At 38.6% G+C, this 25152-nt stretch overlaps 1 protein-coding gene across 1 annotated transcript in view; it reads right to left on the reverse strand.

The window, feature by feature from the left end:
• The window catches only part of ADAM23 (ADAM metallopeptidase domain 23), a 215444-nt gene that overhangs the window by 92805 nt on the left and 97487 nt on the right, over window positions 1–25152 (reverse strand). The window contains exon 4 of the mRNA XM_049772905.1: window positions 11533–11596. Within this exon, the coding sequence (XP_049628862.1) occupies window positions 11533–11596 (64 nt within the window). The remainder of the gene's footprint in view (window positions 1–11532; window positions 11597–25152) is intronic.

A 25152-nucleotide genomic window follows, 5' to 3' on the forward strand; every position in this document is an offset into this window, starting at 1 on the left:
TTCAACATCTACAGCTACAGTGTTGTGTCTGAGAGGGAGACAGGCACAAAGTGTGAAAAGGTCATGTAAGAACAGACAAGGCCAAACATTCCTCATCCTTCAGCTCTCAAGCCAGCTCTTTTTGCCCCAATCACAGAAGGCTTCAGAGAATTCAAGTGGAAATGAATGGCTGATTATTGAAGAGATTTAAATTTCTTGCTGGGTTGTTCACCATCTTTCTCAGTGCACCATTTCCTCAGAGTTGAACACTCCACACATCAGAGAATATACAAGTAAGTGATACTTCCAAGTTGAGAATCCCACAGAAAAATACTAAACCCTGCCTACACATAATTATACAGTGAAGCCATATGTATCCTTCAAAATATTTTCTGTGGCATCAGAGAGACAGTATGCAAAATCTTACATTTGCATATGGCCAACCTGGATTTGATGGTCCCTCAAACACCCACAAGGGAGTGACCAGGAATAAGCACAAAGAAGCACTGGGTATGGCTCAAGGCCCCAAAATTAATTAGTTAATTAATTAATTACTTCTGAGGGGGAATGAGATAGTATGTGGGTTAAGTCACTTGCCTGTCAAGTGATAGAGCAGGTTCAATACTTACTATGGTACTATGGACTATGGTCCAGCAAGCACTATCAGGAGTTATCTCTGAGCACAGCTGAGTATATGCCATCTCTCTTCCAAAAAAAAATCTACTTCCTAATCAAAAGTGTCTGGGAATAATAATTCTGAATCTAGTGATAACCTGGAAAGGAAACACAACTCAACAATCTGGCATTAGTGATCAAATGACAGGGGCTGATTGATTCTACTGACTCTGAATAGAATATTGGAATAGAAACTGTTTCATTTTAGCTTATTTTGAAATCATCCCATCTTTCTGTCTATTTAAGCATATGGAAGATTCAGCCAACCACTTCTGCATTGCTTAAAAGATTCTTTAATTAGAAGTTATCTTTATTTCTTAAGAAACTTTCATAAACCTGCGCATTTCTGATGACTAAGCACAGGTATTTTTAATCTACACTTGACAGTGAAAAGAAACTACATTGGTACTTGCTCACAAATACATACATGTGACATTTATTCTGAATATAGTAATAAAAGCCATTACACTGTATACTCAAATGATTATTTTATATGCAAAATCTTACATCCATATATTTTATATGCAAATTATTATATACATTTTGGGGGGATTTTTCTGGGGACACACTGGTAGTATTCAGGGTTTACTTCTGACTCAGCATTTAGGAATTACTCCTGGTGGACTCCAGGTACCATATGAAATGCTGGGAATCAAACCCAAGTTGGTTGCCTGCAATGCAACTGCCATATCCACTATACTATTTCTCCAGATTCCCATAGAAACTGCTTAACAGTTAGGTAAGAAAGTTATTAAATGTCAGTGGGCTGGATGCAGAAATGAGATAGGTCCTATGAGATAGCTCAAAGGGCTTAAAACATTTTTTGCACGTGAGAGGACCAGGTCCAGTCTACAGCACCTGGTCTTCTGAGCAATACCAAGAGCAAAACTAAACCCCAAAGGAGAAGTTGCCTCTGAGTACCACTAAATATGGCTCAAACCAAAGCACAATAGCATCAAAAGCAAAGTTATCATTAAATTCACAAACTTTTTGTTATTTGGGGGGGGGTCACAACTGGTGGAGTTCAGGGGTTACTCCTGGCTCTGAATTCAGAAGTTGCTCCTGGCAGGCACAGGGTACCATATGGAATGCCGAGATTCAAACCATTGTCTGTACTGGATCAGATGTATGCAAGGCAAACGCCCTACTGCTGTGCTATCACTCCAGCCCTAAATTCACAAACTTTCATTGGAAAACTAAATTAAAAAAAAACAAGAACATTTTTTAGAGAATTTGGAAATTTGAGAGACTAAAACCAGTTGAATTATTTACATTTATTAAACTCAAAGAGGGGGAGAGGTGTCCTTAGGGTTGTTAAATAAAGTATCAGAACAGTTTGGCAGTTTCAGTACTATATAAATATTTAATAGCCCCTACAAATCAGACTTTCCAGATTTAAAATAGCTTTCAAAGGAGCCCATATAGTCTGCTCCCTTCCTCCCCCTGGGAAATCTTTTTTTTTTTTTTACTTCCCAGTTGGAAACCAGGCCCACCAAAACCCAATCCATCAGTCACCACACCCTGCCAAGAAGGTTTCATAAAATAAGTGGGCTGGGCTGAACCACAGTGCTGGTTTGGTTAGAAAAGCACCAAAAACACTAAAGGTCAGGCTAGGAGACGGAAATGATTTTAGTGCTGAAGAAAGGACCTGTTTTGGGAAGAGAATACAGGCCACAAAAGGGCAGAGACTTGCTTCCTTTCATTCTACTTATGGATTCTCAGCACCTAGAGAGTTATTAGGTCACACAGGTTAAATCCACATTTATTTCATGAATAAGTAAAAATGGTTTGGGTCTATTCTTAAATGATAAGGCTGGTCTGAAAGGAGCAGTGGCTTCCTGTTACCTGAGAGGGTGTTTCGGCCACTCTTAAGGGGTTGCTCCTTCAGAGGTAGAACTGACAGACTGAAAATTCGTCCTTTGAAAGAGCACAAGTTAAGGAGTCACAGGAGCTTCCTGGGTTGTGTAAGCATCCCTAGCTCTTGAATTCCAGAATGATCTCGTCATCTCTGGAAGAAAGCCTGGAAGCCACCAGTGTCTTCCTACCCAATGGGACTGGCAATCATGAGTCTATTCTAGAGTGTAGAATATGACCTTCTTAACTAACCAAGAATAAAAATAGACATTCCCAATGAGTCATATAATAAATAATGTGGCCATTGTGACTGGCTTCATGAGCATAATGCTTGTAAAACTCAACCATGGTAGAGCATATATCAATATCTCATAGATATCATTTGTACTTTTTCTTTTTTTTTTTTTTTTTTTTTTTTTGGTTTTTGGGTCACACCAGGTAGCACTCAGGGGTTACTCCTGGCTCTACACTCAGAAATTGCTCCTGGCAGACTTAGGGGACCATATGGGATGCTGGGATTCGAACCACCATCCTTCTGCATGCAAGGCAAACACCCTACCTCTATGCTATCTTTCCGGCCCCAAATGTACTTTTTGTTTTGAATGACAGTATATGAATATCCATGAATGTATTTTTTGCTTGCTTGAACATGTGTTTTTAAAAACATTTGGATATGTTACTCTGGATAGAATTTCTGTGTCAGAAGACTCTTGTGCTTAAATTTTGAGGAACAGGCCCTGCCACTACATATCCCAGGATGCCAGCACTGATCATTGTCCTTTTTCTCATTACAGCCATTTTACAGGGCATGGACTAGCACCTGCCTCAAATGTAAAACCCAATGGCAGTATCCAAACAAAGACTTGTAAAAATAGTACCTTGATTTTATGGTGCAGCACAAGAGAAAAGAGTCCAAAATGCCTCTTTTTTTTAATTACTTTAATTAAAACCCTTGTTTACAAGGTTGTTCATAATGCAGTTGGTTTGTTTGTTTTCTCAAAATTGCAAAATTGTTCATTGTTGAGTTTCAGTCATTCAATATCCAATGTCATGAGTTTCAGTCATCAATGTTCACCCATCACCAGTGAATATTTCCCATCACCAATGTCCCCAGTTACCCTCCCACCCTTCTTCTTCATGTTCTCTCTCTCTCTTTCTCTCTCTCTCCCTCAATATTCCCCCATCCAGTGAAGTCTGACCTCCAGACTTCAAAGTAATATCAGCCCTCACTCCATATCCTGTTATGCTAACACAAGGACAGTAGTATACAGGCAAGTACATGAAATAGTGGGGGCATAAAGCTCATATGTAAGGGGATCTCACAAAGGAAGGGGGCCTCTGTTGGACACAAGCAGTTATTCTCTGTTACCTGAGTGATGCAGAGTAAGATGAGATACAACTTAGAGAAGGTCACACACACACACACACACACACACACACACACACACAGTAATGGCAAAGCAGGAAGGAGCATTACATATAACCACAGTTTACACTCTGGCTGAGGGCGGGGGGGGGGGGGAGTGTTCATGTCACCATATGGTAGCCCTATGAGTTAATTCACAGAGTCTAAGAGGAAAGAGAGAGAGGGAGAGAGAAAAGAGAGGGAGAGAGAAAGGAGAGGAAAGAAAGGAGAGAGAAGAGATAAAAGAAGAAAGAAGTCTACTCCAGAGGCAAGCAAGGCAGTGGTGAACCAGGGACATAAAAATATGCCCTGGTGAAGGGTGTTGAATATTGTATGACTGAAACTCAATCCTGAACAACTTTGCAACTCTGTATCTCACGGCAATTCAATTAAAAAAATTATTTATTAAAAAATAAGCTAATGGCTTACCTAATAGGATTTAACAGAAATATCTTAGTTTTTATACTATCTTATTGACACCTAATGCTTTTATAATAACTAAAATATTAAAAATTTCAAATAGTAATCAGCAAAACTGAATAAATGAACAAACTTCTTTGTTATGTGGTGCATGAAGCCTGGTGCTAGGAACTCTACCAGTATTAACTGTAAGACTGTGCTGATACCTAGTGACAAGTCTATATTCACTATCAATGAATGGTCTCTTTAATTCCTATATTTGCTTCATAAGTAAAAAAATCTTTTTGTTTCCTTATTATTTTTAATTATGTGAACAATGATGCAAAGAAAGAGGACAAAGTAAAGTTACAGTGGAAGGACAATCACCCAAAAACAGAGTTCTCAGAAGAAATCCCCCTGCTGACACCCCAATTTTGAACCTACAGTAAAAGAGCATTAAGAAAAATAAAATAGAAAAAAATCTTTTTTATGTGACTTTCAATTAATGCAGTAAAAATTTAAGATATTCCTTGTTACCTGGATGCTTGGAAATAGTGAATGGTAAAACCCAGTTCAAAGGCAAACAGCTAATGACTGTATCTCTCTCATGTGATAATAGTAGATGTGTGCGTGTATTTTGTGTGCATGTACTTTTGTCTCAGTAGTTTGTGATCTTTGAAAGAAAGATAATATAAAACAGATTCTTTAGCCTAGCCAACCTTACATGAAAACAACTTTTTAAAATGCTTTTGTAACTCCCCACCTACCCAAAAGACAATCTAGTTGGTAATCAAAAGTTCTGTTTTCAGTGTTTCCTAATAAACTTTGATTAGGAAAAACTATTTGGCATCTATACATATTTTTCCTTCTTTTTGTTTGGATTTTTTGACCAATGTTCAATTTTTGGGCAATGCTCAGGGCTTACAGCTCTGGGCTCAGGAATCCTACCTTGTAGGGCTCCGGGAACTGAATGAGGTGCTGGGAACTGAACCTGTGGAAGATGCATGCAACTCACTGTGTTATTGTTCAAGATCCTGTACAAAAACTTTCTGAAACAAAGTGGAAGGTGAACTGAAATCTTTCTTAAAGGTGCTTTTAGAAAATAGATGTAAATCCAGGAAGATGAACTATATGCTTTTGCCACAATATGGCTAGAACAAGGGAAATCATACTACATGAAATAAGTCAGAAGAAGAAAAACAAATAGGGTTCATTCACTCATAGGTCATATATAAAAAAGCAAAGGAAGCCAAGACACAATATCTAACTAAAAACAAGGTCACAGGCCTGGAGAGATAGCATGGAGATAAGGTGTCTTTTATGCAGAAGGTCATTGGTTCGAATCCGGGCATCCCATATGGCCCCCCGAGCTTGCCAGGAGCAATTTCTGAGTGTGGAGCCAGGACTAACCCTTGAGCACTGTGGAGTGTGACCCAAAAACCAAAATAAATAAATAAATAAATAAATAAATAAATAAATAAATAAATAAATAAATAAATAAATAAAAATAAAAACAAGTTCACAGACTCAGAATTGAGGTTCCCAAGAGGAAGAGGGTAAAGAAGTGGGCTAGCAGGGTCCAGGAGGAAGAAGGGCACTAGTACTTTGGTGATGATGTGATGGGATACTTAGGGTACAGCATAGTGTCCCAAAGATGTACAAATATTTATATTTTTGGAAACCAACATTGTCTTAATAAATGCTACATTTCAAAAATTTGTATCATGGAGTGGGATTTGCATTTATACAAACTTTAAGAAAAAATCTCAATATATACCAAAGTTCTTCACAAAATGTGACAATTTAGACCTAGCAAATGCCACAAATAGAATTAATCCTTAAGCCATTATTAAAGATGTGCTCAAAATGTTTGGGGAAAGACTTTTCTTAGTCATTTGTGTAGTAAAAGGCTGGACACACCTAGATATTTATTACTAGGACTCAGCAAATTTTTGGACCCAAAAATTCACTTTTTGTCAACTTCCCCCTAAATACAAAAACATCTATTCAAAATATATTTCACACCTATGGTACTGCAGCACTTAGTACCATAATCAGGATGTGGAAACAACCTGCATGTCCAAAGATAGCTGACTAAAAGAACTGTGATATTACTCTCAAAATACTATGCAGCTAGGAAGAAAATATGAAATCATTTTAAGAAAATTACTTTAGAGAGGTCAGATTGATAGCACAGCTGGGAGGCCATTTGCCTTGCATACAGCCAACACAGGTTTCATTCCCAGCACCCCATAGGTTCTCTGAGCCTGCCAGGAGTGATTTCTGGCACAGAGTTAGGAGTAACCCAAGTTTCACCAGGTGTGGATCAAAAATAAAGAAACAAACAAACAAACAAAAATAGAGTTTAAAAGGTTATTTCACTCACATTAAAACTTTTATAATATTCTGCCACAAAATGGCATGTATTGGATCATCTCAGTTTGGAGGATATTCATAAACACAGAGCACTAAAAAAAATCCATATTTACCATCATTATACAGAAGCAAAGTAATTTGGTTGTATTTGGAGAGCATGGCCAATAACAAAACAAGAGACAAAACAAAAGGCAAACAAGACAGTAAACAACTTTGTTAACCTAAAATGATATGTGCCCTTTGTTTTAAATGTTAGTTACAACAGATGTGAGAGATCTGTAGTAACTTATTAATAATAAAGTCTCCTTAAGGGACCTCAAATGACCTCTGTTGGCCAATTAGCTATTCTGCTTTAAACACACACACACACACACACACACACACACACACTCACACACACACACTGAGATTCTAAGTTAGAAGCCTGCTCAGGTTACTGCAGGCTGCAACAGGAGCTCATTTGCTGAGTCTCTCAAGTTCTCCACAACCTTTGCCATGCCAAACTCATGATTCAGCAGCTGTAGTACTCAGAGGCTCTGGGTTGTGCCAACGCTAGGAAGTAGCATCCTTGAGCTTGATTTCACGTTTCTGCACCCTTCCTACCGCAGATAAGTGGAAAAAGTTTTGACAATTGCAAAGATGCAACCTGAGGCAAGAACTGATAGTTGTAAGAATAATATAATAAACTTGAGATGTCTTCATTTGTGTCCTGAAACCCAAGGGCTGGGAATGCAAGTCAGGTAGCAAAAGTGCCTGCTGGTAGCCAGACAGTTGTAAGTTCTGAGCGAGGCTGAGGAGAGTCCTCACAACACGGCCACGATTCCCTCCTCTTCACAGACCGAAAAGGCCAGTTCTCTATCCAACAAGCCCCACTTGAAGGGGCTTTTGGCACAATCCTAAATAATTGTCTAGAAAAAAAAAAAACTACCCCATTACATTTTCCCCTTTGTTTTGTTCCCTCAGTTTCTACAACCACATCAGTAGTGGATGGACAGGGCTTAGTCACAAAGCCCTTGCCCTAATCCTCTGTATTTCCTACAAAACAATCTCCAGCTGCAGTTATTCCATGATCCTCTTGTCTTAAAATAAATCTATGTGGCTTTTATTCAACTCCCATGAAACATACAAAAGTTCATTTCTGATGAAAGAAAATCTAGAACCCTGCCTACTAAAGTGATGTGATGGCTCTAAACTTATTGATTTTCTTTCAGGCCTCAATTTCTATTGTAGTACCACAGAAATAATAATATTTATTGCCTAAAAGGTTGTGAGAATTAAGAGTTCCCTCTGTATTTTCTTTCTCCCACCTGTCCCCTGACTTTCTAGAGCACCAAAGGCACCTTCTTAATAACCAAACATCTGATGACACACCCTATCTGATTCAGAGCCAATGCCCATGGGTCTAGTTATCTAAGGCTTTAAGATGCTAGTAAGTGCTGAATGGAAGTAGAACCGAGAAATGACCAGTGATCTTAGTTGTCATTTTTATAATAAAATCACAATTATTTTAAATAAATAAAATATTATAAATAAAATAAAATCTCACCCAGCAGTGTTCAAGGGATACTTCTGGCTCTGTGCTCAGAAATTATTCCTGGCAGGCTCAGGAAACCATATGGGATGCCGGGGATCGAACCTAGGTCAAGTGCATCCAAGGCAACACCCTACCCACTGTGCTATCAGTCAGCCCCTAATAAAATCATTTTTAAATAAAACTGAAAAGACTGTTGGGGCCGGGCGGTGGCGCTGGAGATAAGGTGCCTGCCTTGCCTGCGCTAGCCTTGGACGGACCGAGGTTTGATCCCCCGGCATCCCATATGGTCCCCCAAGCCAGGAGCAACTTCTGAGCACATAGCCAGGAGTAACCCCTGAGCGTTACCGGGTGTGGCCCAAAAACTAAAAAAAAAAAAAAAAAAAATAGATGCAGAGAAAGCATTTGATAAGGTCCAACACCCATTCTTGATCAAAACTCTCAGCAAGATGGGAATGGAGGGAACCTTTCTCAATATAGTGAAGGCCATCTACCACAAGCCAGTGGCAAATATTATCCTCAATGGAGAAAAACTAAAAGCCTTCCCTCTAAATTCTGGCACAAGACAAGGCTGTCCTCTCTCACCACTCCTATTCAACATAGCACTGGAAGTACTTGCTATAGCGATTAGGCAACAAAAGGATATCAAGGGAATCCAGATAGGAAAGGAAGAAGTCAAGCTCTCACTGTTTGCAGATGACATGATACTCTACTTATTAAACCCTAAAGACTCTATCAAAAAGCTTCTAGAAACAATAGACTCATATAGCAAGGTGGCAGGCTACAAAATTAACACACAAAAATCAATGGCCTTTCTATACATCAATAGTAATAAGGATGAAATGGACATTAAGAAAACAACCCCATTCACAATAGTGCCACCAAACTCAAATATCTTGGAATCAACTTGACTAAAAATGTGAAGGACCTATACAAGGAAAACTATAAAACTCTGCTCCAAGAAATAAGAGAGGACACACGGAAATGGAAACGCATACCCTGCTCATGGATTGGCAGGATTAACATCATCAAAATGGCAATACTCCCCAAGGCATTATACAGATTTAATGCCATCCCTCTAAAGATACCCATGACATTCTTCAAAGAAGTGGATCAGACACTTTTGAAATTCATTTGGAACAATAAACACCCTCGAATAGCTAAAGCAATCATTGGAAAAAAATATGGGGGGAATTACTTTCCCCAACTTTAAACTGTACTACAAAGAAATAGTTATCAAAACAGCATGGTATTGGAATAAGGACAGGACCTCAGATTAGTGGAATAGGCTTGAATACTCAGAAAATGTTCCCCAGACATACAACCACCTAATTTTTGATAAAGGAGCAGGAAATCCTAAATGGAGCAGGGAAAGCCTCTTCAACAAGTGGTGTTGGCACAATTGGATAGCCACTTGCAAAAAATTGAACTTAGACCCCCAGCTAACATCATGTACGAAGGTAAAATCCAAATGGATTAAAGACCTCGATATCAGCCCCACATAGGCAAAACACTCCAGGACATTACAGGCATCTTCAAGGAGGAAACTGCACTCTCCAAGCAAGTGAAAGCAGAGATTAACAGATGGGAATATATTAAGCTGAGAAGCTTCTGCACCTCAAAGGAAATAGTGCCCAGGATACAAGAGCCACCCACTGAGTGGGAGAAACTATTCACCCAATACCCATCAGATAAGGGGCTAATCTCCAAAATATACAAGGCACTGACAGAACTTTACAAGAAAAAAACATCTAACCCCATCAAAAAATGGGGAGAAGAAATGAACAGACACTTTGACAAAGAAGAAATACACATGGCCAAAAGACACATGAAAAAATGTTCCACATCACTAATCATCAGGGAGATGCAAATCAAAACAACGATGAGATACCACCTCACACCCCAGAGAATGGCACACATCACAAAGAATGAGAATAAACAGTGTTGGCGGGGATGTGGAAAGAAAGGAACTCTTATCCACTGCTGGTGGGAATGCCGTCTAGTTCAATCTTTATGGAAAGCGATATGGAGATTCCTCCAAAAACTGGAAATCGAGCTCCCATATGATCCAGCTATTCCACTCCTAGGAATATACCCTAGGAACACAAAAATACAATACAAAAACCCCTTCCTTACACCTATATTCATTGCAGCACTATTTACCATAGCAAGACTCTGGAAACAACCAAGATGCCCTTCAACAGACGAATGGCTAAAGAAACTGTGGTACATATACACAATGGAATATTATGCAGCTGTCAGGAGAGATGAAGTCATGAAATTTTCCTATACATGGATGTACACGGAATCTATTATGCTGAGTGAAATAAGTCAGAGAGAGAGAGAAAAACGCAGAATGGTCTCACTCATCTATGGGTTTTAAGAAAAATCAAAGACAGTCTTGCAATAATAATTTTCAGACACAAAAGAGAAAAGAGCTGGAAGTCCCCGCTCACCTCAGGAAGCTCACCACAAAGAGTGATGAGTTTAGTTAGGGAAATAACTAGATTTTGAACTGTCCTAATAACGAGAATGTATGAGGAAAATGGAGAGCCTGTCTAGAGTACAGGCGGGGGTCGGGTGGGGAGAAGGGAGACTTGGGACATTGGTGATGGGAATGTTGCACTGGTGATGGGTGGTGTTCTTTACATGACTGAAACCCAAACACAATCATGTATGTAATTAAGGTGTTTAAATAAATTAAAAAAAAAGACTGTAAAAAATACTGATCTGGGGGCCGGAATAGTGGCACAAGTAGTAGGGCATTTGCCACGTATGTGCTAACTTAGGACTGACTGCAGTTTGATCCCCCAGCATCCCATATGGTCCCCCAAGCCAGAAGCGATTTCTGAGTACATAGCCAGGAGTAATCCCTGTAAGTGTGACCCAAAAAGCTAAATAATAGTAATAATAATAATTATTATTATTATAGTAATAATTATTATTATTGATTTGTCATAACACAATTCTTCACACCACTCACTTGCATGAGACAACTGCATTTTTGATGAAAACAATAATTATTTCTGACAACCACATGCTGGACCAAAACAATAATCATTTCTTCACTGGCCTGCACATACAGATTCCTCCAATATTATCTGAAATTTATTAATTTTAATGAATGTATTATAAATTTCTTTTTCATTTTAAATGTATCCTAAAATTTAAAATCAAACATGGTTTATCAGGAAAATGCTGTTTTACTGAGAGAAACATCAAAAACTATACAGCATGTATTTTTTTAGAGTTAAACAACTGAACAAAATATGTACAATTAGGCTATAGAATTTCCATACACAGTTAGTCGTACCTTGGAGTACTGTGGTTTCCCCTCTTCATAATGAATCTCCACATAATCAGAAGACAGCAAACCACTACAAAGGTAAGAAAAAAGAGTCATTTCTTTAGCTAAGATTCTTGAAAGTTTAAAAATAATCAGCTCAATAAATGGAGTGAGGGTCATGGACACTCCACAAATAGCTGAGTCCACAGCAAGTACAAAAATGGTTATTACAAAAACCTCAGATGCTCTTGGATAACAAACCATTTCTCAGTGTGCTCAGAGACAAGATATCATCGCTTCAAAGGGAATTCAGCCCACAGTTATGTTCCCAATATTTGACATCCCAAAGCTTAATCATAAGGAAGAGAAGTGAGCATAGGTCAGAGAGTAAACTTCTGATATCTCCAAGTCCCTCTGATCTCTATTATATTTAACTCAATTTTGCTTCAGTATTAACTTACCCCATGCTTCCCCCCCACCCCCCTTCTCTCTCTGTCTCTCTGTCTCTCTCTCTGTCTCTCTCTGTCTCTCTCTCTGTCTCTCTCTCTCTCTCTCTCTCTCTCACACACACACACACACACACACACACACACACACACACACATACACACATCCAGGGAAATAAAGGAGTTTGTCAGAGACCCAACAAACTTCACTAATTGACACTGAAATCTGCACTGCACATCATGAACTCTTACTCTGCTTTTATTATATGAAAAGAATTGGGAAAATGCTCAAGAACTCTTGAGAACCAGACAGTCAAACAGGTGCGGCTGGAACTGTACTGCAGTTACTTGTTGCTGTCGATGCTGGGAATGAACTAATAGGGGAAGAAAGCAGATTTGGAAGTCAAGCAAAACAAGGCTGTGAGGTCTGGCCTGGTCTCTTGGACAAAGTGGGACCCAGTTAATCTACTCAACTTTCCTAGGAGTGCAAAGGAGTCAGAAGATGACCATGAACCTTACACTACTACATGTGCCAGAACTCAGGGCTTCTAAGTGCTCAGAAATGAAGTTCTGTCATGACTTCATTACACACAGGATCCAGACAGGGTGTACATGTGCAGTGCTCGAAGAATACTGGGCTGTTTGAAAACCTCTGAGGTCTTGACCAGCTTCTCCACAAGAAAGAATAATTGCAAACCATATCACACACTGTAGCTCAGAGAGTTGCCTAAAGTCTTCAGACATTGAACTCCAAGCTATAAAGTAAATCCCCCCACACACCATATTTCCACTTTCAGATGGAGGGGTTTGAAGAAGCAGGGTAGCTGCAAAGAATTAATAAACCAAGCCAGTCAGGAAAGAATCATGGTGTCCATTTGCTTCTTGCCTCATAGCACCTTTCTTTATTCTCCCAGTACAAATTCCACCAGGCAAGATAGGGTAGACTGAAAGATAAAAGTACCTAACCAGGTAGACTTTTACATATCAAAGGAATAGGTTTAAAGAAAAGAGAGAATTGGGAAAATGCCTTTGTTTTGGGTTAATGGCTAGGTGTCTTCTTACACCAAGCTTCACCTAAGGACAACACAGTATTGTCTATGAATCCAATTTGCACATTCCATTATGTTCCCATTTCCTTGTCTCCAAAAGACAAAGATTTCTCAGGCCCCTTCTGAGCCTTAACTTTATTTCCCGTAATTCTTCTAAACAGGAGGTTTTCCTGATTGGAGGCCTAGGTGCTAATGGAACAAGAAAATGGGAGGATTCTGCAGCATTTGGGAGCTCAAAGGGACAATGAAGCTCAGAGCCCATCCGCAGACTGAGGGCTGGTGTGCATGGAGCTCTTTCCTGCACAGACGGAAGGACTGACCGCCTCACCATATGGAAGTCAAGCAGATGTGTGTCCTTGGCCAGGCAGGGCTCTAGGTGGGCCTTTTCTAGTCAACTGGATCTCTACTCATGACTGCCTCAGAGTCAACTAAATTATGGCATCCAGTCATCCCCTGGTAAAAAATACATGGCATGGTACAAGAACTGACGATCTTTAACTCTATACACTGAGAAATATCTGCCAGGATACAGACACTTCTTGGAGTTCTACCTAATTAAGTCAGTGGCCAGTGGGGTAACAATAGACAACAGACAATAGTCTACCCCAAATACACAGGGCTGTTGATGGTGACATTTCTGAGGAAGCTTCCCAGACACTAATGATGAGGGAAGTCCACTTGTTATATTCCCACAACTTCTTCCTATGTATGATTCCTGATTTTCACATTTCTCCATCATACAACCACAGGCATATTGGGTAAGGGCTGGAAACAAGAGTATTTTAGACCATTGTTTTTGCTTATAATTGCACAACCAGAAAACAGTGTGTGACCATTTGTCATCAAATATCCCTTTTTAAAGATTTTATCAAAACATTGTGAGTTGGCAAATTATCCAGAGTTGAGTTTTAGTCTTAAAATGTTCCAGTACCAATCCTACTACCAGTGTCACTGTCCCTCCACCGGGGTCCCAATCTCCCTCCATCCCCTGCCTATCTCCATGATGGCACATTTTTACGTTTGCTAGTTGTAGTTTGGGTCTCATGTTTCCAGTGTTGTTGTTGTGTGGTTTATAAATGTAGTGATACTACTTTTCTACATCACTAATGCAGCTGAGACTCTTGACCTCTGCCCCTTGTTACTTTTCTTTAACTTATTTTCCTCCTCAATTTGTATCCTCTGTTCTCCTCCCTAAACTTAAGGGTCACAGATGATACAGATAATCCTCCTTTTATATCCTCATTTCCTTGTCCCCTTGTGGTATTCTATATAACATAGATAAGCGAGATCATTTGTGTTAGTTCTTCTAACTTACTTCTTTAACATGATTATCTTCCAGTTCCAACTATGTTGTTTGGAACTACATGATTTCATTATTCTTTAAAGATGCATACAATTTCATTGTGTGTATATATACATATATGCCATATTTACCATATAATACCATATTTCCACAATCTACTTATGAATCATCACACTGAGGCTGATTCTACTTCATATTTATTAGACTAAGTGTTGCAACAAATAATGGAGTGTGTGTGTGAATTCTTTTGAATGAGTGATTTGTATCCTGGAATGGTACAGAAATCCAGAAATGAGATTTGGGATTCATATAGCAGCTCAATTCTTAGTTTAGTGAAAATGCTCCATACTGTTTTCTTGGTTTGAACCAGACTACACTCTCACCAGCAATGGATGAAGAGTTCCTTTTCTGCTACATTCGCACCAATATATGTGGTTCCTGGTATTTTTGATACATGACAACCTCATTGGTGTGAGGTGATATTTCATTGTTTGGATTTAGATTTGCCCGCCCATAAATGACAACACTCATTTTTTTCATGTGTCATTGATCGATATCAGTCTTCCTCATACAATTCCCTCTTTTCCTCTTTCTATTTTTGGATAGGGTTTTTGGATTTCTTTTGTTCATCTTTTTTAGTACATTATATATACTAAATATCAACCTGTTTTTTTAAACCTGTACTAAGGTACTTAGGATATAATGAAAAAGAAAAGTTTGTGAGAGATGAGTGAAATGAAAGCCCCTCAGGATCCAGCCTGACACAGGCTGACACAGACACAGGGTTGGTAAAAGAACTTACCCCCTTAGCAAGTCAAGAACTAAAACATGTATTAAAGGATATACTGGTCAGAGAGGGACACAGAGCAAAAAGACCCCCAAAAGGGAACTTCTGTCTAGTATAGTTTGGAGTATCTTTTATTATTTCTTTTTTCTAAATATCAACCTTTAATCTGCTAAGCTAAGTGTGAATATTTGATAGCTAAAATGTAGTTAGCTATCTTGAAGTTTGAATACATGTTGATATTACCCTGCAAATGTATGTTCAATTCAATAAGAGTAGATTTAAGAATTGGAAGAGACTTTAGAAACTGGTTTTGCTTTTTTTTTTTACAGGAAATAACTTCTTTTAGTTCCTTTGAAATTATGTTTCCTTGTGATCCAATGGATTTCATTCATTAGTCTTCCTTTGTCATCCAACTTCTCGTTATCTATATTGTTTTATGACTGACAATTTAGTTAGCTTGATTAATCCAACCTCAAAGTTATGACAAGGTTTGTTCAAAAGAAAGCATATGGTTATTTTCAATAATGTAAGGGACTCAGGTTATTAGGAAAATGAATGACACAGTGATACTAGTAACAACCAAATTTTGCCTAGTAATGCCTCATAATTCCTAAGTTGTAGGCATTCCAGTCATTTTTCCAGTTGCTGGTATCCTTAAATTCTCTACAATGAACCCCATTTTTAAATATATAACTAATCAAGTGTCTTCTGTCTTTGGATACATCTATATCAAACTTGTGGGCTCATACAAATAGTAGGAAAAAAAACCTCTCCAGTCTGTATCTCTCTCTTTGCCATGTGAATTTACAATGTCTAGACTCAACAGATCTGTTTTATATTTATTCTAAACTTCTTTGAATCTAAATTTCTAGAGCAATTTTTGGTGATAGTGCTCAAATTATTCTAGTTTGGACAATGTTTTAGTAACACTAATGAAATCTTAGACTTAATCACTATTATACTCACTCTATGGTCTAACACAAGTTAAATGACTTTTCTAAGAAACCCTTCCCCAAACCATGGCATGAAAACTAGGATGTATCCATCTGATCACTAGGCTGGCTGGGGCAAGTGGCTTCCAAGTTGCTAGAGAAGAGAGAGCTTGGATAAAAACAGAGATTTTAATGGTCACTCTAGAAGGGGAGATTTCATGCTTCCTGTGTCTCATGAAACAGAATTTCATCTCTTGGCCCTGTTCTACTGCTGGAAGATTGTGAAAGGTAGTATTACTTTGCCAGAACGGAGAATCATTTGGATCTGAGAGAATACACAGTGTCCTGTTTGCCAATTTCTTTCCATGACCTGCTCTTGACCCATGTACTATATCTTACCATCCTCTGTTCTTTGATTTTAGTACCTTCAAATTAATTATCCCTTTCCTTCAGATTGGGTGTAAAATGACGTTCACTCTGACTCAAGCGTTGCATTTCTATACCTTTGCGGGAAGGATTTCTTTTCTTTGCTCTACTCCATTTTACTTCCATCTCCTCACCAGACTATCCATAGAAACAGCATTGTATGTATGACTAGTTTATGCTATTCTGTGTGACTTGGTTAGAAAGTGGGTGTTTATTTTAGAACTTAGGCTGCTCAGAGACTCCCTGTTGTCAGTTCCTCCAAATGTATTCCCTCATTGTTCAGTCAACAAAGTGGAAAGACATTTTATACTTGTGTAAAACCATCCCATGAGCCATACTTCCAACCCTGGGTGAATGGTTCTGAAGCAGGGTAGCCACGAAGAATTAATAAACCAAGGCAGTCAGGAGAGAATCATAAAGTCAGGCTGGCTTCTCACCTCAGTCCCTGCACACCAAGTCAAAACCAAAACCTGTCTTTATTCTCCCACTACAAATTCAACAGGGAAGGGAAGGGTTGAGTGAGAGAGAAAAGTAGCCTAGGATTTAGCAAAAAAAAAAAAAAAAAAAAAAAGAAAGTTGGGGAAATACCTTTGTTTTGGGTAAAGGTAGGGTGTGAACTAACATACTGGAGTCCATACTTTCTAAACAGATAGAGAAAGATGGGCATGCTAGAACATTCTGCTTCCACAAGAAGTTTCTGCTAAGAACTCTGCTGAGTCCAGAGATACAGGAAAGGCCTAGGGCATGTTCAAAGAATCTGCCTGCAGGCAGATGGCAGGGTCCTCCACCTGGGGCACATAAAGACCCAGGCCATTGCTGCTTGTGAACAGGTGAATCTGGAGACTTGACATGACCTTGGAAATTTTTCAGCTCTTCCTCTTCAGTGTCACTAGTTCATCTCAGGAAGGTCTTATGCAAAATGACTCTCCAATCTTTAAGGAGACAGAAAGGTCTTATTGCAAAATGATTCTCCAATCTTTACAAGAAGACTATATTTTAATGGAGACAGATTGGTTTTTCAGGAAGACTATTTTAGGATGAGATCACTCATGAATTTTTGTTAATCTTGCTTAATTCAAGCTCCAGAGTGTTGCTTTCTGCACCCCAGCATCTGCTGTTGGCCTGGAAAGGAGTAAATGTTGCCTGATGTGCTTACTCAGCATGTGCTGGTTAAGGGCTTACTATATACTAGACCCCAAATAGGGCTTAGAGTTGCTGTTACAAGTAACAGAGATGGCATTGAGGAAGATACTACTGCTGTCAGAAAAGACAAAAGAATAAAACTGATGCTAGTTATAGCTGCAAGAGTGGATGACACTGGGACAAGGTACACATGGGCCATGTCCATCTCATTGTCTATTCTGGCTTCCCAGAAAAGGGGCCATCTGTCCCCCAGATGCAGAGATCTACTAGAAATTGGGGTGTTCATGGAGTGTAAGGAGGGGGGAGTGGAAGAAGAGGATGATTCGATGCAGGCCCATTTATTTTTCAATATATACCAAAACTGCAAATTAATTTATGCAATGTCTAATCATTTTTACAGGCACGTTAAGAATAAAAGAGGACTAAATACAAGATCCATCAAAAAATTAGTTGCATAAGGTATCTAGTTAGTTAGAAGATAAATATGCAAAATTAAAATGCACTTATTTGCACTAGCAAAACTACTTCAAAATATTGCTAAAGAAAATGCTCTACTAACAATTTCAAAACAGCTCTCTATATTGTACATGCTATATACATTTTACATACAATATAACTACACATATGTATAGATATATATGCTCTAACTTTAATATGATTTCCCCCAAACCAGTAAGTTTTTGGTAACTTGAAAAATTATTCTAAGGCTTACTGTAAGGAAAAATACTTTGCTCTCCAAACACATTTTTATTTTGGTTTACTTTTAGGTTACAATCAGCAGTGCTTCAGGGTTTACCCGTGGCTTTGTCTCTGTTCTCAGGAATCATTCTTGGTGATGCCTTGTAGACCCTATGTGGTTCAAGGGGTGAACCATGTAAGGCAAGAGCCTTAACCTCTGCATTTTCTCTCTAGCCCACATAAAGCTTTTTTTTTTTACAAAGTGGAGTTAAAAATAGGTCCTTATATTGCCCTTTTATATATGAATCAACCATACACAAGTGCACAAATGAACAGTGTATACCATAAGGTATATAAATTACAATAAACATTGTACCCTTTCCCCAAATAAATTTAGAAGTTAAGACTAAATGATAGCAGCCAGACTGCTAAGAGAAAACTCATACTCTGGTAGACATGAATTAATGGACCTTTCTAGAAAAAAATCTGGCAACAGGAGGAAAAACTCTGAAAGTATATCTACTGCTCAAATGCATAACCACTTTTATGATCTTACAAGTGTTACTTACATAAGTTTCCTGAGGAAATAACTAGACAAATTACATACATACATACATGTATACACACACCTACTATACATGTGAGTACACTTAAAGGTGTTTTTATAGATAGATATATTCACAACAATGCTCAATAAATAAGATAAATGAAGCCCAAGGAGATAATACAGAGGTTAAGGCACTTGCCTTGCATGTGGTTTACCCTGGTCTGTGAACCAGGGACTACATTTGAAGCCCCAAGTTGTTCCAGGACTACACAGGAAGGATCACTAGGAAACAGGTAGGCATGTTTCAACACACCACCACCCCCAATAAAAAACACAAGAAACAAAAACAGGTAAATGAGAGAATATTATTTTTGGTAATATTTTTGATGATACAGGAAATCAAACCCCTGTTCTCACAGATGCAAGGCTAATGTTTTATACCTAGACATGTTTAAAGTGAGTTTCTTTGTGTGCATTCACATAGAGTGAAAATCCAGCAAAGATACACACCTAACTGTAACAATGGGCTATTGAGTCAGAAAGGTAGTACAGAGGGTAAGACTTGCCTTATATGCAGCTGACCCTGGTTCTATCCCCAGCACCACAAGGGATGCCCTGAGTACATTCAAAAATGATCTTTAAGCAAAGAACAGGATGTGGAGCTAAGCACTGTAGGGTGTTGTCCCGACACTTCCTTTCCCAATTCCCCAAATAATGGCAGATATTTTCCTATAGAACTATCCTTTTTTGTTGTTTGTTTGTTTGTTTGTTTCATCACAATTCCTATATTATTTTCTTTTTTTTTAATTTTTAATTATGAGAACAAGGATGCAAAGAAAGAAGACAAGGTAAAGTTACAGTGGAAGGACAATCACCCATAACATAAGTCTCAGAAGTCCCCTTGCTGATATCTTAACTTTGAAATTTCAGCCAAAGAACATTAAGATAAATAAGACAGAATCCATGTACAATTACTTTGTCTCTCAAGTCCCCAGATTGTAACACATTATAATATTTCTTAACAGCACACAAGGCAATCTAAAGCCATAAAACTTATGTAACTCCTTAAACATTACAGGCATAGTATTTTTTTGCTTTTTCATATACAGGCATATTAGCTTAAGTTAACCTCAAATTTTAAGTGGGTTCTTTTTAAGGAGTAGAGTCAAAGGAGCACAGTAAAAATGGTGTTAGAGTGGCAATTGTTGTTTGCATAGGCCCACCAAAATATGAGGGACATGGAAAGCCTATATTATTTTCAATTAATAGATATCTTTTAAAAATAGAAAACTATAATACATGCTTTAATCAAAGTAAAACACAAGATTTTTTCAAAGAAATTAATAAAAAAGGAGAAATGACCCTTTATTTGAATAGTAACCAATGATTAATTTCAAGTTCATGAAAATTAAAAAGGCACAAGCCATGACAATGCCAATAGCAACTAGAAATTCATTCATATTTGTCAAATAGTGATTGTTTTCCTACATCAATAAAAATTCTCTGATTTACTGTGCAATTTTATGTTGTTTTATAATATAGTAAAGCATCCAACAAGAGAGATATGTTGTGGGATTTTGTGATGCTGAAGTGGGGTGTAATCAGGTAGGGAGCAGAGACCCAAGCCCACTGAGCTCTTGGTCCTTTCAACTCAATATGACCTGCAGCTCCTGTTCACTTCAAGAAGCTTATGCTGGAGAAGGTAGTTGAGGATAGAAAGAGATAAAAAAAAAAAATAAAGTGTCTACTCTTATGTGGTTAGAACCTCATAGCTGAGCTAAGGCTCAAAAGCCTAGATCTTAATATTACACAGGGTCAAACAACAAGCTGGCTCTACATGGATTATATCAACCAAACATGATCATAAACTTTTCAATTAAAAGGCAGAAACCATCACATACAGCTGACCCTCTTAGATCTCAGGCACCACAGATCCCTCAACCAGCACCAAGATGGCCCCAAGCACTGCTGGAGGGTTGCTGGAGGCCCCAAGCACCACCAAGCCTCAGCACCACATCCTTGGACACTTATATTAACCACTAACCTGGTCAGCCAAGAGTTTCCGGTAGTTGGGAGCTCAGTTCCCCTGAGTACCACTTGAGAGCCTCTCCCTAATGAAAGCAGAACCAGAGAAGTTTCATGACAGAAGATGAAGAGAGAAAGTGAGGTAGCAGAGAAGCAGGTTTATATAGGGCTCAAGACAGGAAAAAGTCAGGGGGATCATCAGAAGCACTAGGAGTCCCAAGCAGGACAATAATCCCAGTAGTGGAGGTGGAAAGTCAAGACAGTATTGACCTGGAAGTTCAGAACAAGTGTTTTGCAAGGATTAAGCTTTCAAAATAAAGGGACCAGTAAGTCACAATTTGGAAATTCAAGGCTCACTCTTCTCAGTAGAGGAGCTAAGAGTGAGCTTTGTACTCTGGGTTCTTAGATGCTGTAACTACTATGGGCCCCAGTAAGGACTGGACAAGGATAATATTCTTTTAGTGCATCAACTGGAACCATCTGCAAAGTAATTAATATTAGCAGCAGGAGAAAGCAGCAAGAGAGCACCAAAGACAGGAGAAAAAGGCCTTTCCACATATGAAAACATGGGGCCCTGATTTTCTTTCATTCACTCAATTAATGGTTGAAAACTCAATCAGAAAAAAAAAAGTCCAGTGAGTGTTAGGTAGTAAGTTGTTCATCAAATTCAAGCTTATATTTTTGTGCGTGTCTTTATTTAAGCATCATGGTTACAAACATGTTTGTAGTTAGGTTTCAGTCATAAAAGTACACCCTTTAGGCAGGAGAGGTGGCGCTAGAGGTAAGGCATCTGCCTTGCAAGCACTGGCCTAGAACAGACCGAGGTTCGATCCCACGACATTCATATGGTCCCCCCCAAGCCAGGGGCGATTTCTGAGCCCATAGCCGGGAGTAATCCCTGAGAGTCAAATGGTTTTGGCCCAAGAAAAGTACATCCTTGATTGCCAACTCTTTGTTCCTTGGGAACAGTTTGGCCTGAATCTGGGCTAGAACTGGGAGGCTACCATTCTAATCCTCTCCACCAAGCTTGAACAGGGCCACATTTTCCAGCCTTCCCTCAGCCTTCTTCTTGATTCCAGTGCCATCATTGTTTATCTGCCTTTTGGGGCAGATCTGCCTTTGTGTCGAAAGGCAATAGGGAACCTCAAACCTTAATCCTTTCCACCAAATTTAAACAGGGTTGTCTTTTTGGGTCTTTTCCCAGCCTCCTTCCAGGTCATTACTGAAACCTTCCTTCCCATCAGTCCTTTTCCTAAACTGCATGGATGCTAGTGCATCTGTGCAAAGTCGTTTCAATTTATATCATACACTTCTGGCAGATTGGATTTCGCACTTTTTTTCCTTAGAAAATATACAGTTCAAAGACCAGCTGAACAAATCAATAAACTAGTATGTAATATTTTTTACCATACTTAAACAACCTTGCTAGTTTAGAAAAAATAACATCTAAGAAGATATACCTTGAGTCACATTTCATACAAACAATTCAATAGATCACTTTCTGAAACACCCTGATACTCCAGCACTCTAAATCGCTAAATGCAAAGATCAATAGGGAAGCTAAAGAAGACATCTTCTGTGGGGGTTACAGAGAGAAATCCTGGCAAATCTATAAGTCCACCCAAACACCTGAACTTTATAGAAGAGGACTTAAAATTAACACTTAATGATTTAGCAATGGAAATCAAGGAGTCACTAGCCTACAAAATTAAGAAATCTATAGATGAACAATTCAACAAACTCACAGAACTCTTTCAGAAGATGAGAGAATCTATACAAATGGAACTAAAGGAACTAAAAACATGTCAGCAAGCCATAACAGAATTACAAAGGTAGAGAATCACATAGATGAACTTGAAGACAAGTGATAAAGAAGCCAAAAAAGAAAGAACAGACAAAACACTGGAAGAAAATGTAAGGTACTTAATGAACAAAAACAAGAGAAATAATCTCTGAATTATAATAATTCCAGAAGGGGAAGAAAATGGGAAAGGTAAAAAACACATAGTGAGGGGGGATAATAGCAGAGAACTTCCTGACCCTTGGGAAAGAGGTTTCTTTACAAATCCAAGAGGCAAAAAGAGTGCCAAGAAAAATAGACCATAACATAACAACACTAAGACATTTAGTAATTCAAGTGGCAGAGAGAGAGAGAGAGAGAGAGAGAGAGAGAGAGAGAGAGAGAGAGAGAGAGAGACTCTTTAAAGCAGCAAGGGGAAGAAACTCAAGTATAAAGGAAACAACATAAAAATCAAACCACCTCATCTTCCATTGAAGCAATATGAGTGGAATGACATATTCAAACTACTAAACAAAAGAAAAATTCAAACTCTAGTTCACTGCCTAGCAAAACTCTCATTTATGTGGGAAGTAGGGTTAAAAACAATTGCAGACAAAAAAGAACTTGCAATATTTTTGCTATTTAAACTAACTCTGAATGAGCTACTAAAAGAGCAATTACACAAATCGAATCCCTAATTGTAACAACAATCACCCTACACAATATAATGGCACAACAGCCCTTTCTGTCAATAGTTTCCTTAAATGTCAATGGATTAAACTCTCCCATCAAGAACACATACAGCTGTTTAGTTTGAGCAGGTATCCAATCAACTACTCTTTATAGATGTCTATAATAATGTTCTAATGCTTTTATCCACATAAATGGGTGCAGAATGCATTTGGAAGCCATGGACTCCCACTACAGTGCTTGCTATAAGTAGTTTTAATTTTACTATGTCTATAACTCCTTGATTTTTTTGTCCACAGTGGTACTTGGAAATATAGGTTGGTCACCCCAGTTGCACATTGCAAAGCTATACTATATTAGGCTCAGAAGACAGGGCTCATTATATCACAACAAAAATTCTATTCATTTTCTTCTTGATTATGCATGCTAATATAATCTAATGTTTATGTCCAAGATAGCATATGGAATATGCAACTGCATACCATGAACTCCTGTTACAGAGCATATTCATTGAATATGTTATTGTAACCTGTTTTCAACTGTAGGTAGTTTACCATTATATCATAATGCCCATGATTTTAGATTATTTTTAGGAAAGAAAACAAACTAGATGCTCAAGACTTGGTAGACAATATTTCATGGTGTAGACTCCTCTTACATTGCTTATTACCATATCGCTTAGTTTTCTAGACTTGAAAATCATGATTGTTTTTTAAGAATGCTTTATATAGGGGCCGGAGAGATAGCATGGAGGTAAGGCGTTTGCCTTGCATGCAGAAGGACAGTGGTTCAAATCCCGGCATCCCATATGGTCCCCCTAGCCTGCCAGGAGCGATTTCTGAGCATAGAGTGAGGAGTAACCACTGAGTGCTGCCAGGTGTGAGGCAAAAACAAAAACAAAACAAAACAAAACAAAACAAAAGAATGCTCTATATAAATCTAACTAACAAAGCTTTTCTTCAGTAAAGTTTATCCTCACCAATCATGATTGGCCTAGAAAATGGAAAACCTTTACATCTGATTTGCTGGCTTTATATTTTTTAAGCATTCTGTCCCATTTCACCTGGATCAGCTTTTCAACTGTAACCCGTGGATTGATCCTCAATGTCTATGTGTGCGCTTGAATGTATGTGTTGGCCACTTCAATGTCTAATGTCCATCTGTAATATGCATAATGTTTGTCTATGTTGTATACTCCTTCCCCCTGTTATAAGTAGCCCCTCCTTATCCCCTTTGCTTACCACCTTACAAATTCTTTTCTAGCCCTTCACTCTCTTGCCCCATCTCTTATTTCCTCTCAATTGTCCCTTTTTTACCCTCAGTTCTTAACTCCTCAGGAAGAGGAACATCCCCCCAACCCAACCAGCTGTCATACAGCTCCCAAAATGAAAAGGATAGATTCTCAGCTTGAGAATAAACTACTGCTGCTGCTGCTGCTGCTGCTACTGATTTGCTCTCTGCAGCCCCTTTTCCTCCACCTCCCTTTACTGTGGACCATTACTCACTACCAGATTCTGTTTCTGAGAAGATTTATGTTTCTATCTAATAGAACACATAAATTTTATTTTGCAGTGGGGCCTTACACCCTGAACCCTTGTTATAGTGACTTGACTTAGGCTTCAGAAGATTACACATTGACCATTCACTCCTAAACCTTGGATCCCATCTGTAACCCTACCCCTATTATTTGTGTAAGCTTACCTATAAGAAAGACCCTCCCATTTCTGGGAGGGGCCTTGGGGAGGTTTCAAAAGGTTTGACCTCAGTGGCTAGAAAGGAATTTGCATGGATGGAGGTTGGAGGAGAGATGGCTGAAAGAAGCTAAATGCAGGGCAAGCTGA

The sequence above is a fragment of the Suncus etruscus genome, chromosome 5, assembly GCF_024139225.1.
Source record: "Suncus etruscus isolate mSunEtr1 chromosome 5, mSunEtr1.pri.cur, whole genome shotgun sequence".
NCBI classification, from domain to species: Eukaryota; Metazoa; Chordata; class Mammalia; order Eulipotyphla; family Soricidae; genus Suncus; species Suncus etruscus.